The following is a 24,186-nucleotide window of genomic DNA, read 5'->3' on the forward strand; positions in this document are numbered from 1 at the left end:
TTTCAATATTAAAACTCCGAATCATATGCGGAGTGATTTTTTTTCAAACTTCGGAACTCTGAGTCACGGAGTAAATTCGGATTTAAATAGTACCCGTACTTACTCCGAATTCACTCCCGATTTTTTACAGTGCATTGATTTTAAACAAATTATTTCAATCCAAAAAATCAGTGCTGTCAATTGTTACGTATGATAACTCTCGAAGGAGATAATCAATCGGCCTAATTTTTTTTATTGCAAGAACCCTTTTGCAAATCGTGCTCTAAATCTTTCCCGTTTAATAATAATCAATAAATCTCAAAACAGATAATTTGACATTAAATTTACATGTACACATGAGGTTAGTCTCCTCTCTTTCAATTAACCCACTTCTATCTATTTCTCTTTTTACTTTCTGTCTATATATCTATCTGATAAATACTGACAATAAAGTTGATGTAACAATCGTAAAAGAAAGTGATGACTTACAGACAATGCGGTTCCTTCAAAAAAAAAATTGTTTTTTTTTTTTTTAATTAATTTAATTTTAAATAAATTTTTTTAATTGATAGAGTACCATTTCTAAAAAATTCAGTAATATTTACGTCGCTCTTTATTTTGAATGTAAAACCAACTGAACTATTAACAAAAACATTAATAAGGTTCAAAAGTACATATGATAAATCCTCATAGTTAAGTTGCCAATTAATTCATTCGGAATCAACGTTCTATGCTTATGTTAAACATTTTAAACTTTAGAATCGAGTTATAACTAAAAAATATCAATAAAAATACACAGAAAAAAATTTTCTTAGGGTTAAAAAAAATTTCTTGGTACAAAGAATTTTTTATCGTTCCAAAAAATGTTTTCTTGCATCAGGATAATTTTTTTCTTGCCTTAAAAAAATTATTAACTTCAATTCATCCTTTTTTTCTGTGCAAAAACAAAAAGTATCATCAGTCTGCCGTTACAGACTCGTTGATGTAATTTATCCAAACGCGATATGTACAATACTGGATAGTTATGTCTTAATAATAGATGAAGCTCACTTCTACATAAATACCAAATTTTTTTATATGTTAATAATTTATTCAGATACAAATTTATAATTAATTGAATTTTAATTAATATTGCTTTCTATTAATAAAAAATTTGTTTTTAACTTTATTAGAGCGTACTGGGCCTTTAGAGATCATTTTCCTGAGCAAGCAGAAGCACTACTTAAATCTATGGATGCATCGCACAAACGGAATTTATTATCTCAAAGCAATAGTGGTAGTGTAAATAGTTTAAATGCTGTAACAAGAACACCAAGTATACCACCAAGATCTACGCGACCGACGATGAGTGCAGCAGGTATAATCAATATAATTGAATAAAATATTTTTGATGTTTTTTTTTTTAATATAAGTGTTTTTTTATTTTTAATAAAAATTTGTGTATATATTTTATAATTTGAATGAAAAATTCAACTTTTTATTTTAAAAAATTGATTTTTATACTTATAAACATTTGTAGCCGTATAAAATTAATTTACTATTAAGTAAAATCTAAATAATAGATTAATTTTAAGAAAAAAAAATATTTATAACTTAAATAACCTTTTAAGTAAAATTAAATAATTTTTGAAATTTTTAAATAATCAATATAAAAAGATGAATTTTTTGAATGTTTATGTAAATTGTTATCGATAAATATATTCATAATTGTCTGTCTTTACTGTCACTATTCTTTTGCTCTACATACTATTTATTTTAAATCGTATCAATTGCTTGTTCTCATGCTGCTCTTCATGTGCCAAATAAATATTAAATAAATGAAATAATTATATGAAAAATACAAAAATAAAAGGCAGTACGGAAAATTTACATCAAACTCAAAGTCCACCATATGGACCACTTAAACGGACACCATCTCTACCACGATCTTATCGTCAGTCTGGAATTCCAGTTCTACAAAGACCAACTGACAATTACTGTAATTCAATATGTTCTATCATTCACCATTATTTTTTTCTCATCCCGTGTTAAAAAAATTTGTTACAAAAATATTCCTGACAGTAAACTTCCAAAATTGAAACAATTCTGAACTTTGAGTTGAATGTTTTTGGAACTTTAAAATAATTACGTGTGGAAAATGTTCAACTGGTGTCCTTTTCTTGTGGTTTTTTCTTTTTTCAATTTTTTTAAGTAAAATTGATTTGAATTGACAATTTTGTGAGTTCACAATAAGTTCAAAATTACTCATTTTTTGGACTATTTTTGAACGAGTACAAAAAGTGAAAAAAAAAAAAACTGATCTTCCCAAAAAGCTGTAATAAAAGTTCTGATAAAAGTCGTAAATGTTCATAATTTTTAATTGATCTTTATAAAAAAAATAAAAAAAAGTGTTCTTTAAATTCAAAAAATTGTCAAATCAAAATATTTTTGCTCAAAAAATAAAAAAACAAAAAACACGCAGGAACAACTTAGTCAAAAATTGCTCACTTTCTAATTTCAAAAGTTCAAAAAATGTTTAACTTAAAATTTAAAATTGTCTCAATTTCGAAAATTCAGTCATGAAAGTTTTTGGAACATTTTTAGAACGAATTTTTTTCACATGGGATTTATTTATTTTATTTTTTTTTTTTTTGTTAACCATTTTATTAATTTTTTAATCACTTTCATTCCAAATAATTATTCAATTGTACTATCATAAATAATTAAAATTTCACATTATTATTTGTTAATTAATCAATTAATTAATTTAAATGATTTATGGGCTACGGTATTTTCATTTATTCATTTGAAATTATATTGAAATATATTAATATTAATAATTTATTTTATTTTTTTTAATTAATTTATTATTTAATGTTTTTTTTTATAATTAAGGTCGAGTGTCTCCAGGACCTAGGTCGAATAGTGCAATAGACCTTCAAGCGGCTCGACGTGCACAATCAAGACTAAAATATGCTAGTATAAACCGTACTAAAGCTACTACCTGTGAGTAATTACTTATGATTTCAATTAATTAAAAAAAATATATATATATTTATAATTTGACAATAATTTCTTTAGCTCGACCAGCAGCGAAAGTTGAAACCAATTTCTTTACGAGTCCTGAAAGATCGGCTAGAACGAAAACACGAGTCTCAGGAGTTTCACAATCTCAACGTAAATACAACTTTTTATAATTAAAATCAAATTGAAAATTTTAATTTTTTTATCGTGGTTGATTTATATTTATTTTAATTAATTAAATATGAAAATTATTGACTAAGTTTTTTTTTATTTGTAGTTTAATATATTTATGGTATTTGACAGAGGTGTGTTAATCGAAGTGAATATAAGTATTCGATTCGAAATTCAAATCGGGTAATTTAAATTTTTGAATAATTTGATAAAATTTAATTATTCGAAAATTTTCTAATTGTTCGTAACTTTTCTAATTGTTCGTAACTTTTCGAATTATTCGTAACTTTACGAATTATTTGCCGCTTTTAGAGTTATCCGAAAGTTTTCGAATTATTTGTAACTTTTCTAATTACTCGTTTCAAATCATGAAAATTTTCATCAGTTTTTAAATATTTAATTTTTATTTAAAGGAGATCTTAGTTTTTAAAGTAACTGAGATAATTTTTTTGTAGATTCGTATCTGAGCTCTATTTACCTCTGAGAAAAATTTGAATTATCGGAAAAAATATTATAATTTTAAGTCATTAAAAAGAAAGTTTTGGAATTATTCGTAAATTTTTAAATAATTCGGAAAATTTGAATTATTCGATTCGAAGTTTGAATCAAATAATTCGATACCAATAATTCGTAATTATTTGCATACTCATAGTATTTAATAATAATATAATCACATAAATTTTAAAAAATTGCATATTTCGAACGCGAAGCTCTCCGCTAGTCGGTAATGTTCTACTTTTGCCAAACTTGAAATCCGGGTTTCCATCAACTTAAATCATTTTCACTTTTTCATTTTATCTTGAGATAAATTTTTATTGCTGCATTTTACTGACCCAAAGAACATCTGATACTTTTATTTTTAAAAATAGATGAATTTCACTACTCAATTGACGTATTCCGAAAAAAAGATCTAATAAGATCTACGAAAATCGAATTTTTCCATGATTCAGATCTACTTTGATCAGAGTAGATCTTTTTTAATCAATTCAGATCTTTGAAAGTCTCTTTAGATCTAGAATTTTCGAACATTTTTTTTTTATAAAGTTTTGAAATCTCCATAAAAATTAAAATTTTGAGTTTATTTTAGTTGAGTGATTTCTCTTGATTTTCATAGATCTAAAAATGGAAAAACTAGATCACCATAGATCTTAATACTTTTAAATTTTTTATGATCATAACTTTGAAAAAAATTAATTGCATTAATTGAGAAAAAATTTCTTCAGTTTTTAAAAATTTATTTTTTACAATTTCATTTTAATTAATAATTAAAAATTTTAACGATAGGACGTTTAACTTTACAACTTACAGAAAAATTTTAACTTTTTAATTATTTATCTTCAGAAAATCTGAAAAAATATAAATTTTCACATTAAATTCTTTTATTCTATTCTAAATAAATTTTCTATATTCAATCTGATCATAACTTATTTAAAATTACAGCAAGCAGTAGATCATGTTCACCAGCATCACGAATGTCCTATGCATCTTATAATCGTGAAGGAGAGTCATTTATTGCTCGTCCAAGACGACTTTCTGGTCAAGGAATGCGAAGCAATGAAACAAGTCGTGATCCAAGTCCTCAACGATTTGGCTTAGATCGTAGTGTCAGTTCTAAGTTACGTGAACGTAATTTATATATGTCACCACGACCACCCGTGATGGCTCAAAAAATGTTACAGCAATCACAAGCTGCAGAATCAGCTCTAGCTGACGCTTTGACTTTTGATCGTGACCATCTTCCAAAAACACCCAGAAGTAAAGGTGATCATAGTGATGATAGTGAGACTAGTAGTATTTGTTCTGAGCGTAGTATGGAAAATTTTCGACGACCAAGTGATGTAAGTTTTTCAAAAATTTTTTTATTTATTTATTAATACTCATTTTTTTTTTTTTTTTTTACAATAAAAATTATTAAGTAGTATGAGGAGTTTTACATAAATAGCAAAAATTACTTTAAAAAAAAAAACATTCTTGATCCAAATCACTAATTTATTATTAGTGTGGAATAATATTTTTTTTTTTTTTGACTGAGGAAATTATAAAATTTTTGCAAGATATTTTTTTTTTATTTTACTTCATTGCAAAATAAAATATTTAAAAAAAATTATCAAATTTTTTTATTAAAACTTATATCATTGATAAGGTAAAAGCCCCTATACTCGCTCAGTACCATTAGTCGCTCACTTTAACTGTTTAAGGCGTTTTTTTATAATTTAAAAATAAAAATCACAACTAAAAATATTATTATTAATATTTAATTATTTGTGAATCTAAATATATTAAAATATGATGTATTAAATTATTTAATAATAGATTATAAATTTAAATTAAATTACTGTTTTCAAAATCGCGCTCAGCCGGGCATTTTTTACTTTAACGTTCATTCTTTAGATTAAATTTAGGTTCCGTCAAATTTTTTAAGAATTGTTATAACTATATCTTATTAAATACATTTTTAAAATTCATGAAATTTTATATTATAAAAGAATAAAGTAGCATAATTTATAAATTATTTTCCAAATCAATGAACTTATCATAGTTTAATTGATATTGTCTTTGAGCGACTATAGGGCCATGTGCTAATCGAGTAATGGTACATGACAACTTTTAGTGAGCGACTATGGGTACACTCAAGGACCTTATTTAAAAAATTAATTATCAACATTATTCTTCAAACTAAACTTTTATTCTAATACTCGAAACTTCAAAAAATAACTATAAAAAAAAATATGGTTCTTCATTTTATTTATTAATTTATATTGAGTGACTTAATCTCTCTCCAATGAAAAGTGAGCGGGTATAGGGGATTTTACCTTACCAATAAAATACTCAGATGCAAAGTTTTTTGTGAACGGACATTTTTAGTATTGATTAAAGAATTTGATACTTTTTTATTTCATAGCGGGTAAATTTTTTTTTTCACAAAGAATTACTCCAAAAAAATTGTAATTTTTTCAATCAAAAACGAAATTTATTAAAAATTTAAAATAAATTAATACCTAGGATTAGAAATGTGTTTTTAAAAATAAAATTATTTTTTTCTCTGTGTATCGATAATAAATAAATCCATTTATTACATAAAAGAATAAAATTAGTCTTTGAAAATAATTATTTTTTTTTCAAACTTGTGAGAATTAAAATCATTAATATTGATGAACGCATGCTGTATATAAATTTTATTTTATTTTTTATTTATTAATACTTTCTACTTCATTTATTATTGGATTAACTTGAATAATTACTCCACTTTTATTATCACATGTTTATTTTAATTCAAATTGTAATGAAAAATTGAAACAACAATTACTACACTGTTAAAAATTTACCTCAAAATTTAAGTTCAAATTACTCAGAAAAATATCATTTAACTAAATATGATGATCTATTAACTTAAATTACTTAAAATTTATGATACTGAAGTTAGCCGACGTCTAATAATTTTTGTAATTTTTTTAAAATGATGAATTATAAAAAAATCATATTTAAAAAAATCACACTTGTTGTTTTAATTTTCTAAATGTGCCTATTTGTAATTTTTTTTTTCTAATTGATTTGTTGATAAAAAAAAAACCGAAAATTTTTAATTGCCTGTTAACTTCAGCATCATTAAAATTTTACAGCTATGAATTAATAAAAATTTAAATCATAATATATTTTCTTGTATTTCATTTCAGTGACTGTTTTTTAATTGCCTATAAATTATTTAATTTTAAAAAATATTTAATTTAATAATTTTCAAAAAATTTGTATGTCATTTGAAATTATTCTTTAGATTATTTAAAATTTTATGTCGATTTTAATAAACTCACGATCATCAAAAACGAATTTCACTTAAAAAACAAAAATTAATACTATAATTTCAAATATACATTATTAATTATATGATATTTTCATTAAAAGTAATTTTTAAAGTCTTGGAAATATGTATAAAGTAGATATTTATAAAGTAAAATTAATAAATTTCAATGAAAATTAACTTTGTAAATAGAAAAAAATTTTTAACAGTGTAAATTATTGACATTATTCATAATTTTTTTTGTTTTTTTTTTCTTTTTCTTTTTGTCAAATTTCACATGTAATTGTGGACAAATAGTCTTTTTCCTGGAGCGGTTCGCAACAACGACTCTATCGCGATACGTGGGATACATCAGGGCCGAAGGTGTGTTATTAAAAAAAAAACTTTTTGATTTTAATAAATTTTTAAATTTTTAACTGTGACCATGATTAATAGGAGTGTGTGAATCGGTTTTGGATCGAATAATTCGAATTTCTGAATTATTCGAAAAATTTTGAATCAACCCAAGTAGCACACTTGCCTTTGAGACATCTATGAGATATTAGTTTTTAGGCTATTTTTTGACATATCGATAAGGCACCAATATGTTGACAAAACGATCAGAAATTTATGTCACCGAAAAAATATCTACTTAAAAGACTTGACCCAAGGGACGACAAAAAGTAAAGTACAAACAGTAGTAAAATAAGTCATCTAAATGACTTTTTAATTGAAATAAGACAGAAAAAACAACACAATTTGGCTCTGTCTCCGGAACCAACATTTGCATGTCGTATTTATACCAAAAAAGGTGACTTTGAGCCAAAAAAAAATTTGTCTTATCCTTTTAAAAGACATCTTAAAGTTGACTTTGTGCTACTTGGGTGGTTTGTGACTTTTAAAAAAAACTCGGAAACCACTCGGAAACTCCTTAGAGTGGTTAAGTGGGGGAAGCTATTTGGGCTCAGTAACTTCCGATTGAGAGGAAGAGGCTTATGACGGGTAGTCTTGTACAACTTTAAGTCATTCAAAAAAAAAATTTTGAATTATTCGTAAATTTTCAAATAATTCGAAAACTTACAAAATCCAAAAATTTCAAATTATTCGATTCGATACGAATAATTCGTAAGTTCGAATTATTCGCCCACTCCTAATGATTGTTTTTATTTTATTATTTAGTAATTAATGTTATTTTACTAAATTAATATCAAAATATAAATCATATTGTATTGTCTTTTGTGCTAATTGTTAACTTAATAATTTTAACTAAATATTAAATAATTAAAGTAATACAATAATTAAACACAAACTATAAAATTTTAATAGATTATTTTTATTATCAAAATTTAGGACATAAAAGAAATAATAGAATGGTGCGGACGTAAACAGTGGGGTGAACGTAAGGAAGGATTAATGGACTTGCAACAATTTTTGATGAACGGAAACACATTGACAGCCACGGAATTACGTCAAATAACGGATATATTCACAAAAATGTTTATGGATTCACATACCAAAGTATTCAGTTTATTTTTGGATACCCTTAATGAACTTATTGCAAGTCACAGTGAGGATTTAGTTGATTGGCTTTACGTTTTATGTACACGATTACTCAACAAACTTGGAATGGATCTTCTTGTATCAATTCAAACAAAAATAAATCGATCACTTGATGTTGTAAGGTTTGTATAATATGCCTATATATTTTTTATCTTTTATTATTTTATACGTCTAGTTTTAGTTATCGGGTAGAAATATTTTTTAAACTTTTGGAAAATCACGAAAAATAAGGTACCCGCGGGTAATAAGGCCTAAGTGACAGAAATGATATTTAAAATAATCACTTCCACTAAAGGCTATTCTTGTAGAAGGGTTTTGCATAGAGATGTTACGACAAATTTATAGAGTCCCGATACCGGGTTCCCTGTTTTCTATGTTTTTCATCATCCGTCATATTCTGTCGTAGCGCAGAAGAAATTATAGAAAAACAATCTAGTCTTCTGACTTTTAAAAAGGATACTGATAGTTTTAAGTGATGTTGAGCAAAGCAATCTAGTCTTCTGACTCTTATAAAGTATTGTTGCTAAATTTAAGTGATGATTCATCTCTAATACCAATTTTATTAAGTATAATTAAGCTATTCCAGTTTGTTTAACCCGTAGGCCTTATTACCCTGCCGGAGTAAAATAAGGCCTGTTCGTATGGTTTTTGTAAAAGCATAATTTTTTGTTTGTTTATGGTAAAAATTATCATTAGCTCATTACATTTTATGGCTAATGTATTGAAATAAAAATTAATAATACATTTCGATAATTAAATGCATTATTTTCGATTCGATTCAAAATCTCCCTTAGCTAAGCCTTATTACCCGCTGGTACCTTAATTAATGAATTAGGGATGAAGTAAATATATAACCATGATTATGTTATGGGATATGATAATACATGGTAAGAGTTTACCATATAAGCGGAGCAAATAAATCATTTTAAATAGATGACTGAGAAAATTAAATAAACCTTTTTCTCGCCCGATTTTTATTCAATCATTACACTTTCTTGTCGTTTTAAATCACAATTTTTAACTGAAAAAAGCTTAACTTTGATTATAACTTATTTTTTTTTTTTTTTTTTTTTACCAGTTTTAAACGTTCTTATATAAAAGAAAATCCAGAAGCTAGTTGACCCGGTTCAAGCTTTTCGTCGTCGATATTTTTTTTTTTTAACTAATTAACTGATTTTAATGCTCCATGTAGCAATCGATGTTATTGAATTCTAGAGCTGATTAGATTTCGGTATTTTTTGGTTCAGTTGTTTCAAAGATATTCGCGAAAAACCGTTTTTTACCATTTCTTTCTCCGACGATATCTCTTGAACGCATTAATCGCTTGGGGTGATTGAGGCGGTAATTGATGCATTTTGGTGATACGCTTAGATATCCGTGGAAAAAATATCCGCAAAAAAATATCCATCAGACAAAATATACGTGGACAACAAATCTGTAGACAAAATATCCGTAAAAAAATTTAATTGATTAAATATTTATCGATATATTATGTGATGAATTAAATGATAAATGTTTCTAAAAATATGATTTTAATAAGTTTCTTTTACTGTTATTTTAACTATGTAAAGTTTGATGTGATGAATTCATCCCTTTGTTATGTCAATTTTCACGATATTCTGTCTGTATAGATATTTTATTGTACACACACAAAATTCGTGAAAAAAGAGCACTTTTTCACACCTATATGTATCTATCAATCATATGTATTTTCACATAGAGTATTTAATGAATTAAATGATAAATTTTTATAAAAATATGTTTTTAATAACTTTCTTCGACTATGATTTTAACTATGAAAATTTTGATGTGATGAATTCATATCTTTGGTATGTTTATTTTCAGAATATTCTGTCCGTAGATATTTTATTCATCGGATATTATTTCCGCGGATATTTTGTCCTGGTTATTTTGTCCTCGGATATGCTGTTGCACAATCATGATGAAAACTCGATTTTCGAAAATTGGACCGAAACCAATAATTTCCTTTTTTTTTTTTTTCTTTAATTTTTAATTTTCTTAGCGGAAAGTTAAAAATCAATAAAATTTATTTTTTTTTTAATTTGATAAAAAAAAATTTTATTCAGATTTAAAATCTACTGCTCATTGATTTTTTGTATGTTTTGAAAATAACCGTAGATTTTTTAAAATAAATTCATAGAAAATAAGGTGTCCTCTAAATTAATTTCCTCAAGCCTAAGATAGTAGTCAATAAATAGAGTAAGAATTAAAAAAAAATTAAATTATCGCTTCTTTGTTAACGCCCAGTTTTAAAACTAGACGTCTGATAATATAAATAATGAAAACCGAATTTAAAAATATATTTAAATGAAAATCACTTTGTTTCAGGGAATACTTTCCAAGTGAGCAATTGTTGCCCGTAGTCATGCGTTTCTTAACTGATCCCGCCCACACTCCAAACTCTCGAGTAAAAGTTGCAACGCTTACATTTTTAACTCACATAACCGAGAATGCTGAGCCTTCATCATTAACCCCGAGCTGTAAATCCGCACTCGTACGTTTATTAGACTGGACAAATGACGTAAAAAGTCAAGAAGTTCGTCGTCATGCTCAAGAAGCCATAATAGCCCTTTATAATCTAAATCCGCCTTTATTTCCAATGATGTTGAACGAACTTCCTAAAATGTATCAAGATATCGCAATGCCTTTAATTCAAAATCATTTGAAACGATCACCAGCTTCAAATCCAGCTTCACCAAGTGGTCAAATACCTCGAGTTCCTCAGTCTCCAGCTCGGATATTACGTCACGATTTAGAATCCGATGATCACTTGAACCCAGAGGAAGTTTACAAATCGCTGCGACGTACAACAGCGGAAATTCAAAATTATGGATTCGAACGTATGGAAGGTGCGACTTCAAGTAAAGATTCTGGTATCAGTAATATGGCAGATGTTGAAGAAAAAATAGAATCTTTAACTCTATCGAATTCTGGAAGATCATCATCAGTCTCGTCGCCAACTCAACGTGGTCGCAGTGTCAATTCTATTGCCGTGAACGGCTCAAGTGATACAATAGCTGGTGATTTAATTTTACCTGATCGCCGTAACAACGGATATGAAGGACATAATTCCGGTGTATCACCAGAACTTCCACGTGGTCCGGAAGTATTTGAAAGAACGTTAATTTTACTTCAGAGTCCAGAGACACATACTGTAGATAAAGCCAACGTTTTACGAGATTTTCAACTTTATATTCGTGAAGGTGATGGTGCAAAATACGTCATAACACAATTTAAAAAATTACTTAAAACAATGCTCGATTGTTTGGCATTAGATGATAAAAGTCTTGAAATAGAAGTCCTAAAAACTTTGATTGAAATGCTAAAGTGTCGTGATTTAACAAATTATTTTGATGATTTCGCGGATTTATTGATTTTAAAAGTTTTAAATGAACATAAGTCGGAAGCTTATGAGGGTTCAAGCAGTAGCCCACGACGAGGTCACTCGAGTGCACAATGTGCTAAACCTCTTCAATTACTAAAAGCTGCTGAAGATTGTGCTGCTATGATTGCTGCTGTTTTACCAGCCCATAAAACGATTCATTTAGCTTTGACTACAGCTAAAACTGAACCTTTTCCGAAAAATGTTGCGGCTATTAAGATGATACAGAATGTAGTTGAGCATCGAGGAAAAGAAGCGCTTGGGGCACAAATTGATGATGTTATGGGAACACTTATGCAGGTAAAATTTATATTTGTATGTAAATAATATTTTTTTGTAGTAGATGAAAAACTGGTTTTAAAATATCGTCGAGAAAAGGTTGGAAATTACGAACTTATTTTAAACGATTTTTAAATTTTTGAAAATATAAAGAAGAAAACTGATGTAATACTACAGAAAAAATGGGATTTCCGGGTGCAAAAAATATTTTTTATTATGAAATGCAAACGAAAATTTTCTTAGAAAAAAATTTCTTGGCGCGGGACTTTTTTTCTTGCCTTAAAAAATTTCTTGAGATAGGTAAAAATTTTCTTGGGATGAGTAAAAATTTTTTGTGTCAAGAAATCTTATTTTTTTTATATATAAATTAATATTTTTCGACTTGTAAAATTTTTTTGATTTTTCATTAAAAGTGATGAATTTTGTCATTTTTTTCAGTGCAAAATATGGTCAGAAAAAAATGATTTTGAACTATTTCTGAACTTTTTTTTTTAACGTATTTTGATAGCATTAAATCAATCATGGATTTTTTTTTAATTTTCGAAAGTTTAGAAAACGTTTAAAAGTTCATCGTTGTGTCATGTTTTGAAGTTTGGAATTATCAAAGCTTGTTTAACCTTCTTCCAACAATTTTTTTTCACGGGACATTATAGCAGTATGTTAACAGAGTGGCCACAAATCTGGAAAACCAAGTATATCGGGAATTGACAGGGAATTTAATGCAACCGGGAAATACCATGGAAATGCCAGGGAATTTCGAAAAGTATTCGTGATTTTAATTGCGACAGTTAAAAATGTAAAAATTTTTCAATAATATACTGGAGAGATATAAAAAAAAATGCAAATTTTTAAGTAATTTTCAACTCTATGTATCTCGAAGAAAAATAGTCGTACAATAAAAAACAAAAAAAGACAAATTGTAGCTTCAAGTGCCCAGTTTTCTGATCTGATCTTGAAATTCTTTTAATCATGCACGATTCTGGAGTAATTCTAAGAAAACCATCAAAAAAATTTTTCCAAATTTTTGCTCGTCTTAGAAACGGTCTACGGACTTCAATAAATTTTTTTCGATAATAATATTAATTTTTTATTATTCCGGAACCGTGAATATTATAAAAATTTCAAAATCAGATCAGAAAACTAGACACTTGAAGTTACAATTTGTCTTTTTTGTTTTTGTAGTACGACCATTTACCTTCGAGTTACAACCTGTGGAAAATCACTTAAAAATTTGAAATTTTTTTAATATCCCTTAATTTTTGTGACTAGTGTATTTTGAATTTATTTCAATCATAAAACTTCTTATTAAATATTTTAACTTACATATTTTTAACATCGAATAATTAAAAGTAGGCCATATTAATTTATTTTATTGAATTTTTTTTGGTTCCTCGCATGACTTAATCATCAAATTTCATTATTAACAATGAAAATATAATGAAAACTTTGAATATCTTTATGATATCAATAAAATTTCAGAAGCAGGCAAAAATATGAAAAACTTACCTGAAAAACCAAGAAATATCAGGGAATTTTGAAATCATTTCTTTGTGGCCACCCTGGTAAAATTTACACACAAAAATTTGAAATTTTTAACTCAAAAATTCAAATATGCAATTTTTTTTACACAATTAAGAAAAATTTGTTTACTGTTTACACTGAGAAAAAAATGGCTTTTATAAAAAAAAAATATGTATGTATATTTCTTTGGTACAACAAATTATTTTATTATAAATTTACAATAAAGTTATTTTTCGTCTAAAAAAATCAAACTATTTGCCGTAATTTTTTTTTTTTTAAAGTTTACTAATTGCAAAATAAAATATTAAAAAAAAAAAATTAAAAAATTCTTCTATTAAAATTTATGTTATTGAAGTCAATAAAATATGAAGGCACCTAAAAAGTTTTTTTACAACAAAAATTTAAAATTTTAATCGAAGAATTTGTAAATTTTTTTTCAAAAATTCAACAAAAAAATTTGTAATTTCTTTAGACAAAAAAAATTTTATTGAAAACTAAAAAATTTATTTTCTAGGATCAAAAATTTATTTTAATTTTTTATGAGTCATTTTTTTCTCAGTGTAAAGTTGATAATTTAAAAATGACTTTTTTATTCTTACAATATTAATTAATTTATAAAATTCAAATAAAATTATAGGCATATGAGAATCCAGAAAGTGTTGTACGTAAAGCAGCGGTATTTTGTATGGTAGCAATTCATGCTGCTATTGGTGAAGAAGCATTTAATAAATACCGTAAAAATCTTTATGGTGGAAAATTAAAATTATTAAATATTTATATACAAAAAGCACAAGAAGCTGTTCAATCATCATCGAGTCCGAGAAGTAATCATAGTAAAAATTAACTAACATTTAAAAATAATAATAGTAATAGTAATAGTAATTCAGAGACACTAAGAGTTTCAATATTGAAGCGGTTTGCAAGATTTCAAGAGAGACATGAGTCATTATTATTACGTTTTATTGGTAAAAGTGCAACAAATCCGTAACATTTAATACGTAATTAATAAATAAATAAAAAAACAATATTAATTGAAATAACAAAACATTTATTGCATTATTTCAAATCAAAGTCTTTTAAATTAAAACCTTTAATTCATTTGAATATTACTATTAATTATTAATTAATTAGCAACATATGAAAATCACAATTTCATTTAATTGTGACATGAATGATTAAGGAAAATGAAGATGAAGATAAATAATTTAAAACTTATTTATTGTAAATATATTAAAAAAAAAAAAAAAGAAAAGTTTTAACCAGTCATCGATGTATTTTCCAGGTGAATATGCATTATTTGTCATTAAATTTATTTATTAAATCTATATATTTATCTATTAAAACAAACCAATTTTACTTCGGTTTATTTTTCACTTAAAAAAATTTTATACCGATAATTTAATTGCATAATAAAATAAATAGTTTACAATAGTTTATTAATTAACGCAACAATAATCAAAGGTTCCAGACAAAGAAAATAGTCCTTTTTTTATTTCATACTAGTATTTTTTATTTTTGGCAAAGGACATTAATATATTCATATTTTTACTTATTGATCCACATTAATTTTTATTTATTATTAATAATTGAAATATTATTAAATAATATTTTTAATGATACTAAAATTAGCCGACATCTAATAGTTTTTTTTTTTTTTTTAATCATAAATTATGAAAAAATATATATTTCAAAAAATTGCATTTACAGTTTTTTTCATTTTCTACATGTGTATTATTTTAGTTTTTTTTTCTTCATTGGTTTGTTGATTAAAAAAAATTCTAAAAATTATTAATTGTCTTTTAACTTCAGGATATTTTTAATAATTTTTGAATTTACTTTAAAAAATGTAAATTATAAAAAAAAAATATTTAAAGAAATTGCACCTATAGTTTTTTTAATTTTCTGTATGTGCATATTTTTAGCTTATTTATTTTTTTTTTGAATTGTTGAAAAACAAGTCTCAAAATTGTTAATTGTCTTCTAACTTCAAGATATTTTAAATAATTTTTGGATTTACTTTAAAAAGTGTAAATTATAGAAAAAAAATTGCGCCTATAGTTTTTTTAATTTTCTATATGTGCATATTTTTAGCTTATTTATTTTTTTTTAAATTGTTGAAAAAAAAGTCCGAAAGTTGTTAATTGTCTTCTAACTTTCAGGATCAATATTTTGAATCTCCAAAAAATTCATTGTATTTTTCCTTCTACGTGACTAACAACTGGAGTACAAAATAAACTTAATAAAATAACTGAAACCAAAATAACCAATCAGCAAAATAACCGTAAATATAAATTATACATTAATTACCATTTGTATTACATATCCTATAATTTGATAAAGCTTAAAATATTTATCGGCATATATCGCTTCGAACATTTAGAAAATACGATTATATAATTTTTTTTATACTCATTTAATTAGAACACTCCCAAAAATTTTCTAAAAATTAAACGATATAATTTTTAATAGATTTAAATTTTTGCGCTATTGGACTTACGGTTATTATGTCACAGTTATATTTATTACAGTTATTTATCCTTAAATAAATAACTACTGAATTTTGTAAAGTAAATCTTGACAAAAATATCAGTTATTGTAATGTAATATCGTTGATTTGTTAATGAATTTATTAAAAAAAAAAAAAAATTATCCTACAATCCTTACTTCACTTTGAACTATTTTGATGTATATAAAAATAGTAATTTACAAAAAATAGTTTTTTTTTATTCAATAGTTTTTTTTGAAACCATAAAAAATAATTTAATGCATAACTATTTTACAACTTTTCGTTTGATAAAAATTTAAGTAAATTTATAAACATTTTTTAATATTATTTCACATGTTTAGTATAGAAAAATTTCTTTTGAAAAAAGAGAAATTAAAAATACCGCAAACTTTGAAGAAAGCGGTTTTTGGACAGCGCTCCCCACTTATTTATAAATATTCAATGACTCAACTGTAATAACCGTATTAAAATTTTATTAATTAGTAGAAAAAAATTAACAAATTAGTTTAAAAAAGTATGAACGTAATGTAGTATTTTATTGAGATATAGATTTGAAAAAAAGTCCTTACAATTGTTATTAATTAGAAGTTCCATGAAATTTTCAAAATAAATTTCAGCAGAATCTGTAAGGATTATAATTTGAAATGTCAAATTTTGTAAGCTAAAAATTTATTTAGCAAATTTTGTTTAACTCCTAATTGGTAACAACCATAAGCAATTTTTTAAAAAATCTATCTCGACGACATTGCAATACGTTAACTTTTTTAAAATTATCGCTTTTATTTATATTGTAATTCATTAATAAAATTTTTATATTTGGTCATTGAAAATTTTTTTAAAGAGGGAAACATGACTAAGAATCGTTTTAAAGAATAAAAATTCATTTTTATAAACGATACTACGAATCAAATTAATATTTTTTTACACTTAATAATAAAGCAGCATTTAAATTGAATTCCCTTAAGTATCAATGCGTAAATTTTTTTATTTAATTTAAATAAAAAATTAAGTATTATTTAACAACATTAGTTTGATAAATAAACAATTGATAATAAAATTAATTTGAATCATTATTCGTTCAATCATCAGCAGGTTCGCTCTGCCTCATCCGGCTCGAAGGACCAAAAATAACCAACTCCGAAATTCGAATGTTGAGGAAAATGGATCTGGTGTATAGGTTTGTTTGCTAACTAAAATTATAAGTAAAATAAATGGAACTTTTATTCACATTTATTTTCTTATTTAAGGAGGGTCTATAGCAATTTTTGTCCAAGCTTTTCTCTTAAACAAAACCTTCAAACGCAAAAAGAAGAACGAGGCTCGACGCATGTTCTAAAATCTAGCAACCTATGTTTTCATTTTTCAGAAATGTTCATTTGTTTAAGAGAAAAACATGGACAAAGTTTCCATTTGCTGCACAAGTGCAACAGATATAGTACCGTTCGTCGACTTGAGTGTGACAGAGAAAAAAGTTCTGACCCCTCTTCACTTAAAAGTGTAGCTAATGCATATAATTTACTGAATATTCTTATGTTACATTTTAAATTAAATAAATGTGAATAAAAATTTAATTAATTTTTCATACAGATGTGTTTATTAATAATTTTTGGTAGCAAACAATAACACCTACACCAGATCTATTTTTCTAAGTATTCTAATTTTACATTTTGGTCCTTCGAGCCGGACGAACTTTAGAGCAAAAGTACTGATGAGTGAATGTTAATTAATTTTTATTAATTTTGTGTTTATTTAAGAAAATTTGAATTAATATAGGTCATTACCATTAGCAATATGAATATATATATGCCTTTGTTATAATAAGATCGTGCCATTGATACAATACATTTTTTTTATTACTGGTATTAATATTAATATTAAAAACTCTAATAATAGTATAAATAAAAATAATACAATAATTATAAATGACATCTGAATTGTAAAACGAATTTTTTACACGCATTAATTAATAAATATTAATGCTTGAATAATTATTTAATATAAACACTGTAATATATCTTCCGTGTAATTTGCGTGAAATCATAATCAAAATTTTTTTTGCGATTAAAAATTAACGAGTAACATAAGTAATTAATCATTCATATTAATTAATTATAATAATAAACATTCATAATTTATTTTTATTTTAATTTTATAATTATTACTTCTGTTAACTAATTTTCATTAATCAATAATTAGCCTCATTAATTTCAGTAAAAAATAATGAATTTAATTTTTTTTATTTATCTGTTTAATTAAAAAAATGAATTAACTTTTTTATTTAACTTACATCACTTATTGCTTTTTTGTAACTTACATATTAATTTTTACTACATATATTTATTAATAATAATAATTAAGCAACAAATAATTATAATATTAATATTAATAATAATAATAATAATAATTTTTATTGATGTGATGTAGAAGCGAATGAAAGTGAAAGATTATCAAATGAGTGAAAGGATAAGTAAATAAATAAATTATTATTTAACAGTAATAACATAATCACATTTGTATGTTAATATATTATTATTATTTAACAATTCAAAAAGACGAATAATTTTTTTTTTTTTTTTCATTTTTGTTAACTTTCCGTATTATTTACTGTGGGTATAATAATTAAATAACAATAATAATAATAATAATAATAATAATAATAATAATAATAATAATAATAATAATAATAATAATAATAATGATAATAATAATAATAATAAAGACAATGACAAAGAATAAATGAGATTTTAAAAAACTACGACAAAGGTGCGATTTATTTATATATAATAAAATATAACATAATTTCTAAATGCAAATGGCGATTAAGTGTTTTTTTTGTTTTTTAACTAATTACTATTACTTTTATAAAAAATAAATAAAAATGTACTATTGATAATATAAATAATATAATAATAATAATAATAATAATAATAATAATTTTAATTATAATTATAATAATAATGTAATTGTTAAATTGTAATTGCCAATTTGAGATAATAAATAAAAAATTATTTGCGACAAAAACAATTTTTGAAATTTTAAATTTATCATACTTAGGATCAAATTTTTAATTATTAGTCAGATTCAATTTGTCAATCGGAATGCTTACGAGCGATTCTGGGAATGACCGATTGGATTTCAATCTGATTTAATCAGAATTATTATTCATTTTTTTATTGATTAGATCAACTGTTGGTTGAATCAAATTATTTGTAATCCGTTAAATTATTATTTTAATGGAAAATCATAGGAAACTACTAATATTTTGCTGAAAATTAACTCATTTTCATTATTATTTTACAGGACACCCCCTGAAAAAGTGAAAAAAAAAATTTCTGAATTTTAAATAAATTTGAAAAAAAAGTTTTTAATAGTTTTTATTATAAAATAAAAGTCATTAACATTTTTTGACTGACACTCAATTTTTGAAAAAGTTTAACTGCCTACTTTAAATTATTAATTTTTTATTTGCTAATCACTATTTATTATTAACTTCAAAGTAAATGATTTATGTTAGTTTTAATTCCAAAGAAGATGTTTTTAAAAAACTAATTATAAAATTATGCATTGCTTACCCGTGTAAAAAAAAAGTGTTCGAAAAATATACGAAAAATGTTCGAATATTGAAACGTCCCAGATAGGAAAGTACGACGGGCCCAGGCTTGGCTCAGGCTTGGTTCAACTATGTTGAACTCTGGACCAAGCTTGTAAGCCAGCCTTGTTCCAGCCTTGGTAGAAGTCTGGAATGATAACTGGGTGCCAAGCCTGGTTGCCAGCCCTGACCCATGCTTGCTTGCCAGACCTGGCCCATGCTTGGTTGCCAGACTTGGCCCATGCATCGAAAATACACATAAATTCAATTAAAAAAAAAAATTTATTATTATTAAAGTACTAGAGTTTGTGATCATTAACGTTTAAACTATTTAAGTGAAGTAAATAACGTGAAAAAAACTCGGTGAAAATTCTGCTGGGCTCTGGGCGTGAACTGCCGTCCTTCTGATTGCTGGGTTTGAACGCTGGCTACTGGACGAACCTACTAGCGTTCAATTGAAACTTTTATATGTTCTACTTGTTCATTTTACTACAACCACTCGGTTTTATGAAATATAAAGAGCAATTTAATTTATATTTTCGATTAAGAAAGAAAAAAATAATTTCGTATTATTTATATTATAATTACATAATTTTTTAAAATAAAATTTATTAAATTTAATTGATTAATTATCAAGAACCCAGCTTAATTATCTTACTCTACCACCATAATTCCCAAGTTAGGGTGACTCTCGGCTTGGCCAAGGCTAGGTTATCTAGTGTTGGCCGATGTTAGGGTAACCATCCAACGGCCGAGGCTAGGTTATTCAATCTTGGCCCATGTTAGGGTGACTCTAGGGTTGGCCAAAGCTAGGGTATTCAGTCTTGGGACAAGCCTGGGTAATCATTGGAATGGCCAATACTAATTAACCAGTTATGGCCCAGGCATGGGACAGTATAGGTTTGCCAAGACGGGCTTCCCAATAATGTCCCAGGCATGGCCCCGTCGTTCAACTCGGGGGCTTCCTGTATGGGTAGAAGTTATTCATAGCTGGGTCCTAGCTAGGGTCTACCGTGGAAACCCAGAGCTCGGTGAACTAGTTCTGGTTCAAGCTTGGGCCAATATTGAAGAGCTAGAGCAGGGTTACCCATGACTGGGTCTCGTTTGGGGCCAACAGCGGAAAGCCAGCGCTAGGGCCCACGACTGGGCCTTAGCTAGGGCCGACACTAGGAAGCCAGAGCTGGGCTTACTAGTTCTGGTTTAATCTCGGGCCAAGGATGGAAAGCCAGCGCTAGGTTGCCCACGACTGGACCTAAGCTAGGGCCGACATTGGGAAGCCAGAGCTAGGTTGCCCAGTCCTGGGCCTTAGCTAGGGCCGACACTGGGGAGCCAGAGCTGGGTTACCCAGTCCTGGTCCGTGCTTAGCCCCGTTGTCAGAGCTTGTAAGTTCCTACATGGGGTGACACAATTTCGTATTTTTTTCGAACATTCAATAATTTGTTTTTTTGGTTTAGAAAATTTTTTATAAAAAACTTATTGTATTTTTTTCTTTTGAACTTAAATTTTTCAAATTTTCAGATTCTTTCAATTTAGAGGAGTAAGAAAATTTTTATAATTTTCAATTTCTGAAACGTTGATATTTTTTGCTTTAAAATCTTCGATAATTTTTCCAATAGATTTTAAACAATTTTTGGATATTTTTCGAACATAAAATTTCTTGAATTTGGAGTTTATTTTCCTCAAAATACTAAGTAAACTTTTCGAACCTTTTTTGAACACATTCCATATTCAAAAAATTTTCGAAAAGTTTCCTTTGTATTTTGAGAAAAGTGGACTCAAAATCCAAAAAATTTTATGTACGAAATGTGTTTGAAAAATATACGAAATCGTGTTACGTTTCGATGTTTCAGCTTCGAACATTTTTCGTATATTTTTTTTACCTGGGTAAAGTAATAGATTAAAAAATTATTAAAATTTAATTAAATTTAAAAAAATTGTAAATATTTTTAAGTTGATTATTAAAATACGCCTGAAAAAATTTGATACTGGCAATTTTTTTATTGTAAATTGATAAGAAAAAAAATTAAATTGAATTTATACAATTTTTTCACCCAACAAAATTTTTCGAAATCGGTGAACGAAAATTCAGAATAAAGCTCAATTATATTTTCATAAGTGATTTTGGGAAGTTTCAAAAAACATTTAAAAAAGAGAACAATTTTTTTATAAAATTTTGGGGGTATTCCATTTTGCTCCAGTGCCCTCTATATATCAAATAAAGATAGTGCCCAAAATTTTTTTACTGAATATTTAAGACAAGTTCACATTTAGTTTGAAAATATTTAAAAACTTCGTAAGAGTCAATTTTAAGGGTCAACTGAAGCAATTTTTATAGCAGAGGTAAGTGTAATACCGTGTATATAAATATCTTTGTTTCTAAAAAAAACAAAAAAGTATTATTAACGGTCCGGGTATAGTTCAAAGATATACTTATCACATATCAGAAATAGCAGTAAAATCTCTTTTTTTAGTAATAAAGCTATCAACACATTAAGCTTTTATTCGCATAGGGGAGTATAAGATAATTACGATCACCTAAGAGCAAAAGCTAATATTAACAAAAAATAAATGGAACTTCAATTAAATTATTGATTTATTAGTAGTATTGTTAATTTTACGAAAATTACATATTTAGGTAATTATTAATAAATTAAATATACTTTACATTTTCAAAATTCGTTTTAACTATCACAATATTTAAAATATTTTAAATGATCCAGGTTGACATCAGTGGGATGTCCGCAGACCCCCGGTGTGTCTTGTTATCAATTATTGTATTTTGTTTTATTATATTTATTATTGAACAAGAAATTTGATTTATATTTTATAATAATAATGATCTAATCATTATTATAAGTTATAAATATCAATATATCTGAACCGCTTCAGGCCGTTTAAGTAGTGGGTAATTTGGTAAAAAAAAATTGGTTGATAAGAAGTTGAAGAAGATTCAAGTATTCAAAACATGACACGATAGAAAAATTTATCAAAATTATTTTTGAATTTATGAATATATAAAAAGAGCCATACGGCGTTACTTGGATTGGAAAAGCAGATTTCTTATTTAAATACAAAAATTTTTGAAACCTCAGAATAAACAAACTACTCAATTAAAAATAGCGATACAATATAGTAGAATTAATACTTATTTTATAAGCTAAAACATGAATTTTAAGGAACTGAGTTATGCCTTATCATTCAAAAGTTATTAGAGGACTAAGCTCCAAAAATAACGTTTTTTAATTTTTTTTTAAATTTTCAAGATTATATATTAAAGAGTTTTAACTCCAACTTTGATTGCCAAAAAATTTACATAACAATAAATTAATTAAATGGATTACTGTTACTTGATGAATTTTATCAAGTTTTGTTATTTTAACTCGAGTGATATTTGGACATAAAGAATTTGTCTTAAGTTTTGCTGATGAAGTCAAAATACAATTGACGAAATATTCAAATAATTAATGATTTAATTCTTTTATTCAACCTCGTCCAAGCTCCTGAGATTAATAATTATTGATTATCTATTAAAATTGCTAGGTTTTACATGGGCGTATAAAAAGAATCGTCAAAAAAGGTTGAAAAAGTGTTGACTATTTTAAACTTCAAAATCTGGCACAGTGATGAACTTTTATTAAATGATTTTTAAACTTTTGAAAGTACAAAGAAGAAAACAATTAACTAATAATCTAATCAAACGTTTTTAGACTCTTTTGTAAACTTTTGTTGACTCTATTAAAAATGATAAATTTTATTATTTTTTTTTTTCAGTGCAACATACGGCCTAAAAAAGCTGATTTTTAACTTTTTTTTGCCATATTTGAATAGTATCAAATTAATCATTGATTTATCCTTTGCATTTTCAAAAGTTTAAAAAAAGTTCATTATTGTGTCACGTCTTGAAGTTTAAAATAATCAACGCTTTTTTTGAAAAGTTTTCGCGGGTTAAGTATACTATTGTTTTTTTAACTTCCCGCTAAGAAAATCGATGACTTCAAAAATTTCGGGAAGTTATTGTTTTCACCCCGATTTGCAAAAATCGAAATTCCAACAGATGTCGGCGTCTTGAGGTTCTAGGAAGCTATTCTGACTAAATTCAAGATGATGTCCGAGTGTATGTACGCATGTATGTAAATATTCTGTAACTTTTGAACGGATGAACCGATTTTGATCGTCGAGGTGTCATTCGACGCGGCTTGTTACATACTATAAGATGTGAAAATTTGAGCTTAATTGGTAAGATGCGTTCCGAGGTATTTCAAAAATAAAATTTTTTCAATAATGTTTTTTTTGAATAACTTTTAATTCGCTAGATGGATTAATTCCAAAATCTAATCAGCTCTAAAACTTGGTAAGCTGCGTCGGATGCCATCTCAACCATCAAAATCAGTTCATTCGTT

At 25.9% G+C, this 24,186-nt stretch overlaps 1 protein-coding gene across 9 annotated transcripts in view; it reads left to right on the forward strand.

The window, feature by feature from the left end:
• The window catches only part of LOC103569880 (CLIP-associating protein 1-A), a 35,794-nt gene extending 21,076 nt beyond the window's left edge, over positions 1–14,718 (forward strand). For 7 of the 9 annotated variants that reach the window (XM_053742887.1, XM_053742888.1, XM_053742881.1 and 4 more), the window contains 9 exons: positions 1,152–1,336; positions 1,832–1,957; positions 2,854–2,964; positions 3,040–3,135; positions 4,594–4,991; positions 7,247–7,312; positions 8,279–8,610; positions 10,838–12,191; positions 14,329–14,718. In XM_053742887.1, the coding sequence (XP_053598862.1) occupies positions 1,152–1,336; positions 1,832–1,957; positions 2,854–2,964; positions 3,040–3,135; positions 4,594–4,991; positions 7,247–7,312; positions 8,279–8,610; positions 10,838–12,191; positions 14,329–14,535 (2,875 nt within the window). In that variant the 3' untranslated portion in view covers positions 14,536–14,718. The remainder of the gene's footprint in view (positions 1–1,151; positions 1,337–1,831; positions 1,958–2,853; positions 2,965–3,039; positions 3,136–4,593; positions 4,992–7,246; positions 7,313–8,278; positions 8,611–10,837; positions 12,192–14,328) is intronic. The other 2 variants (XM_053742889.1, XM_053742890.1) reach the window with 2 other exon arrangements.
• The last annotated feature ends 9,468 nt before the right edge of the window (positions 14,719–24,186 follow it).

This window comes from Microplitis demolitor, chromosome 2, assembly GCF_026212275.2.
Source record: "Microplitis demolitor isolate Queensland-Clemson2020A chromosome 2, iyMicDemo2.1a, whole genome shotgun sequence".
Lineage (NCBI taxonomy): Eukaryota > Metazoa > Arthropoda > Insecta > Hymenoptera > Braconidae > Microplitis > Microplitis demolitor.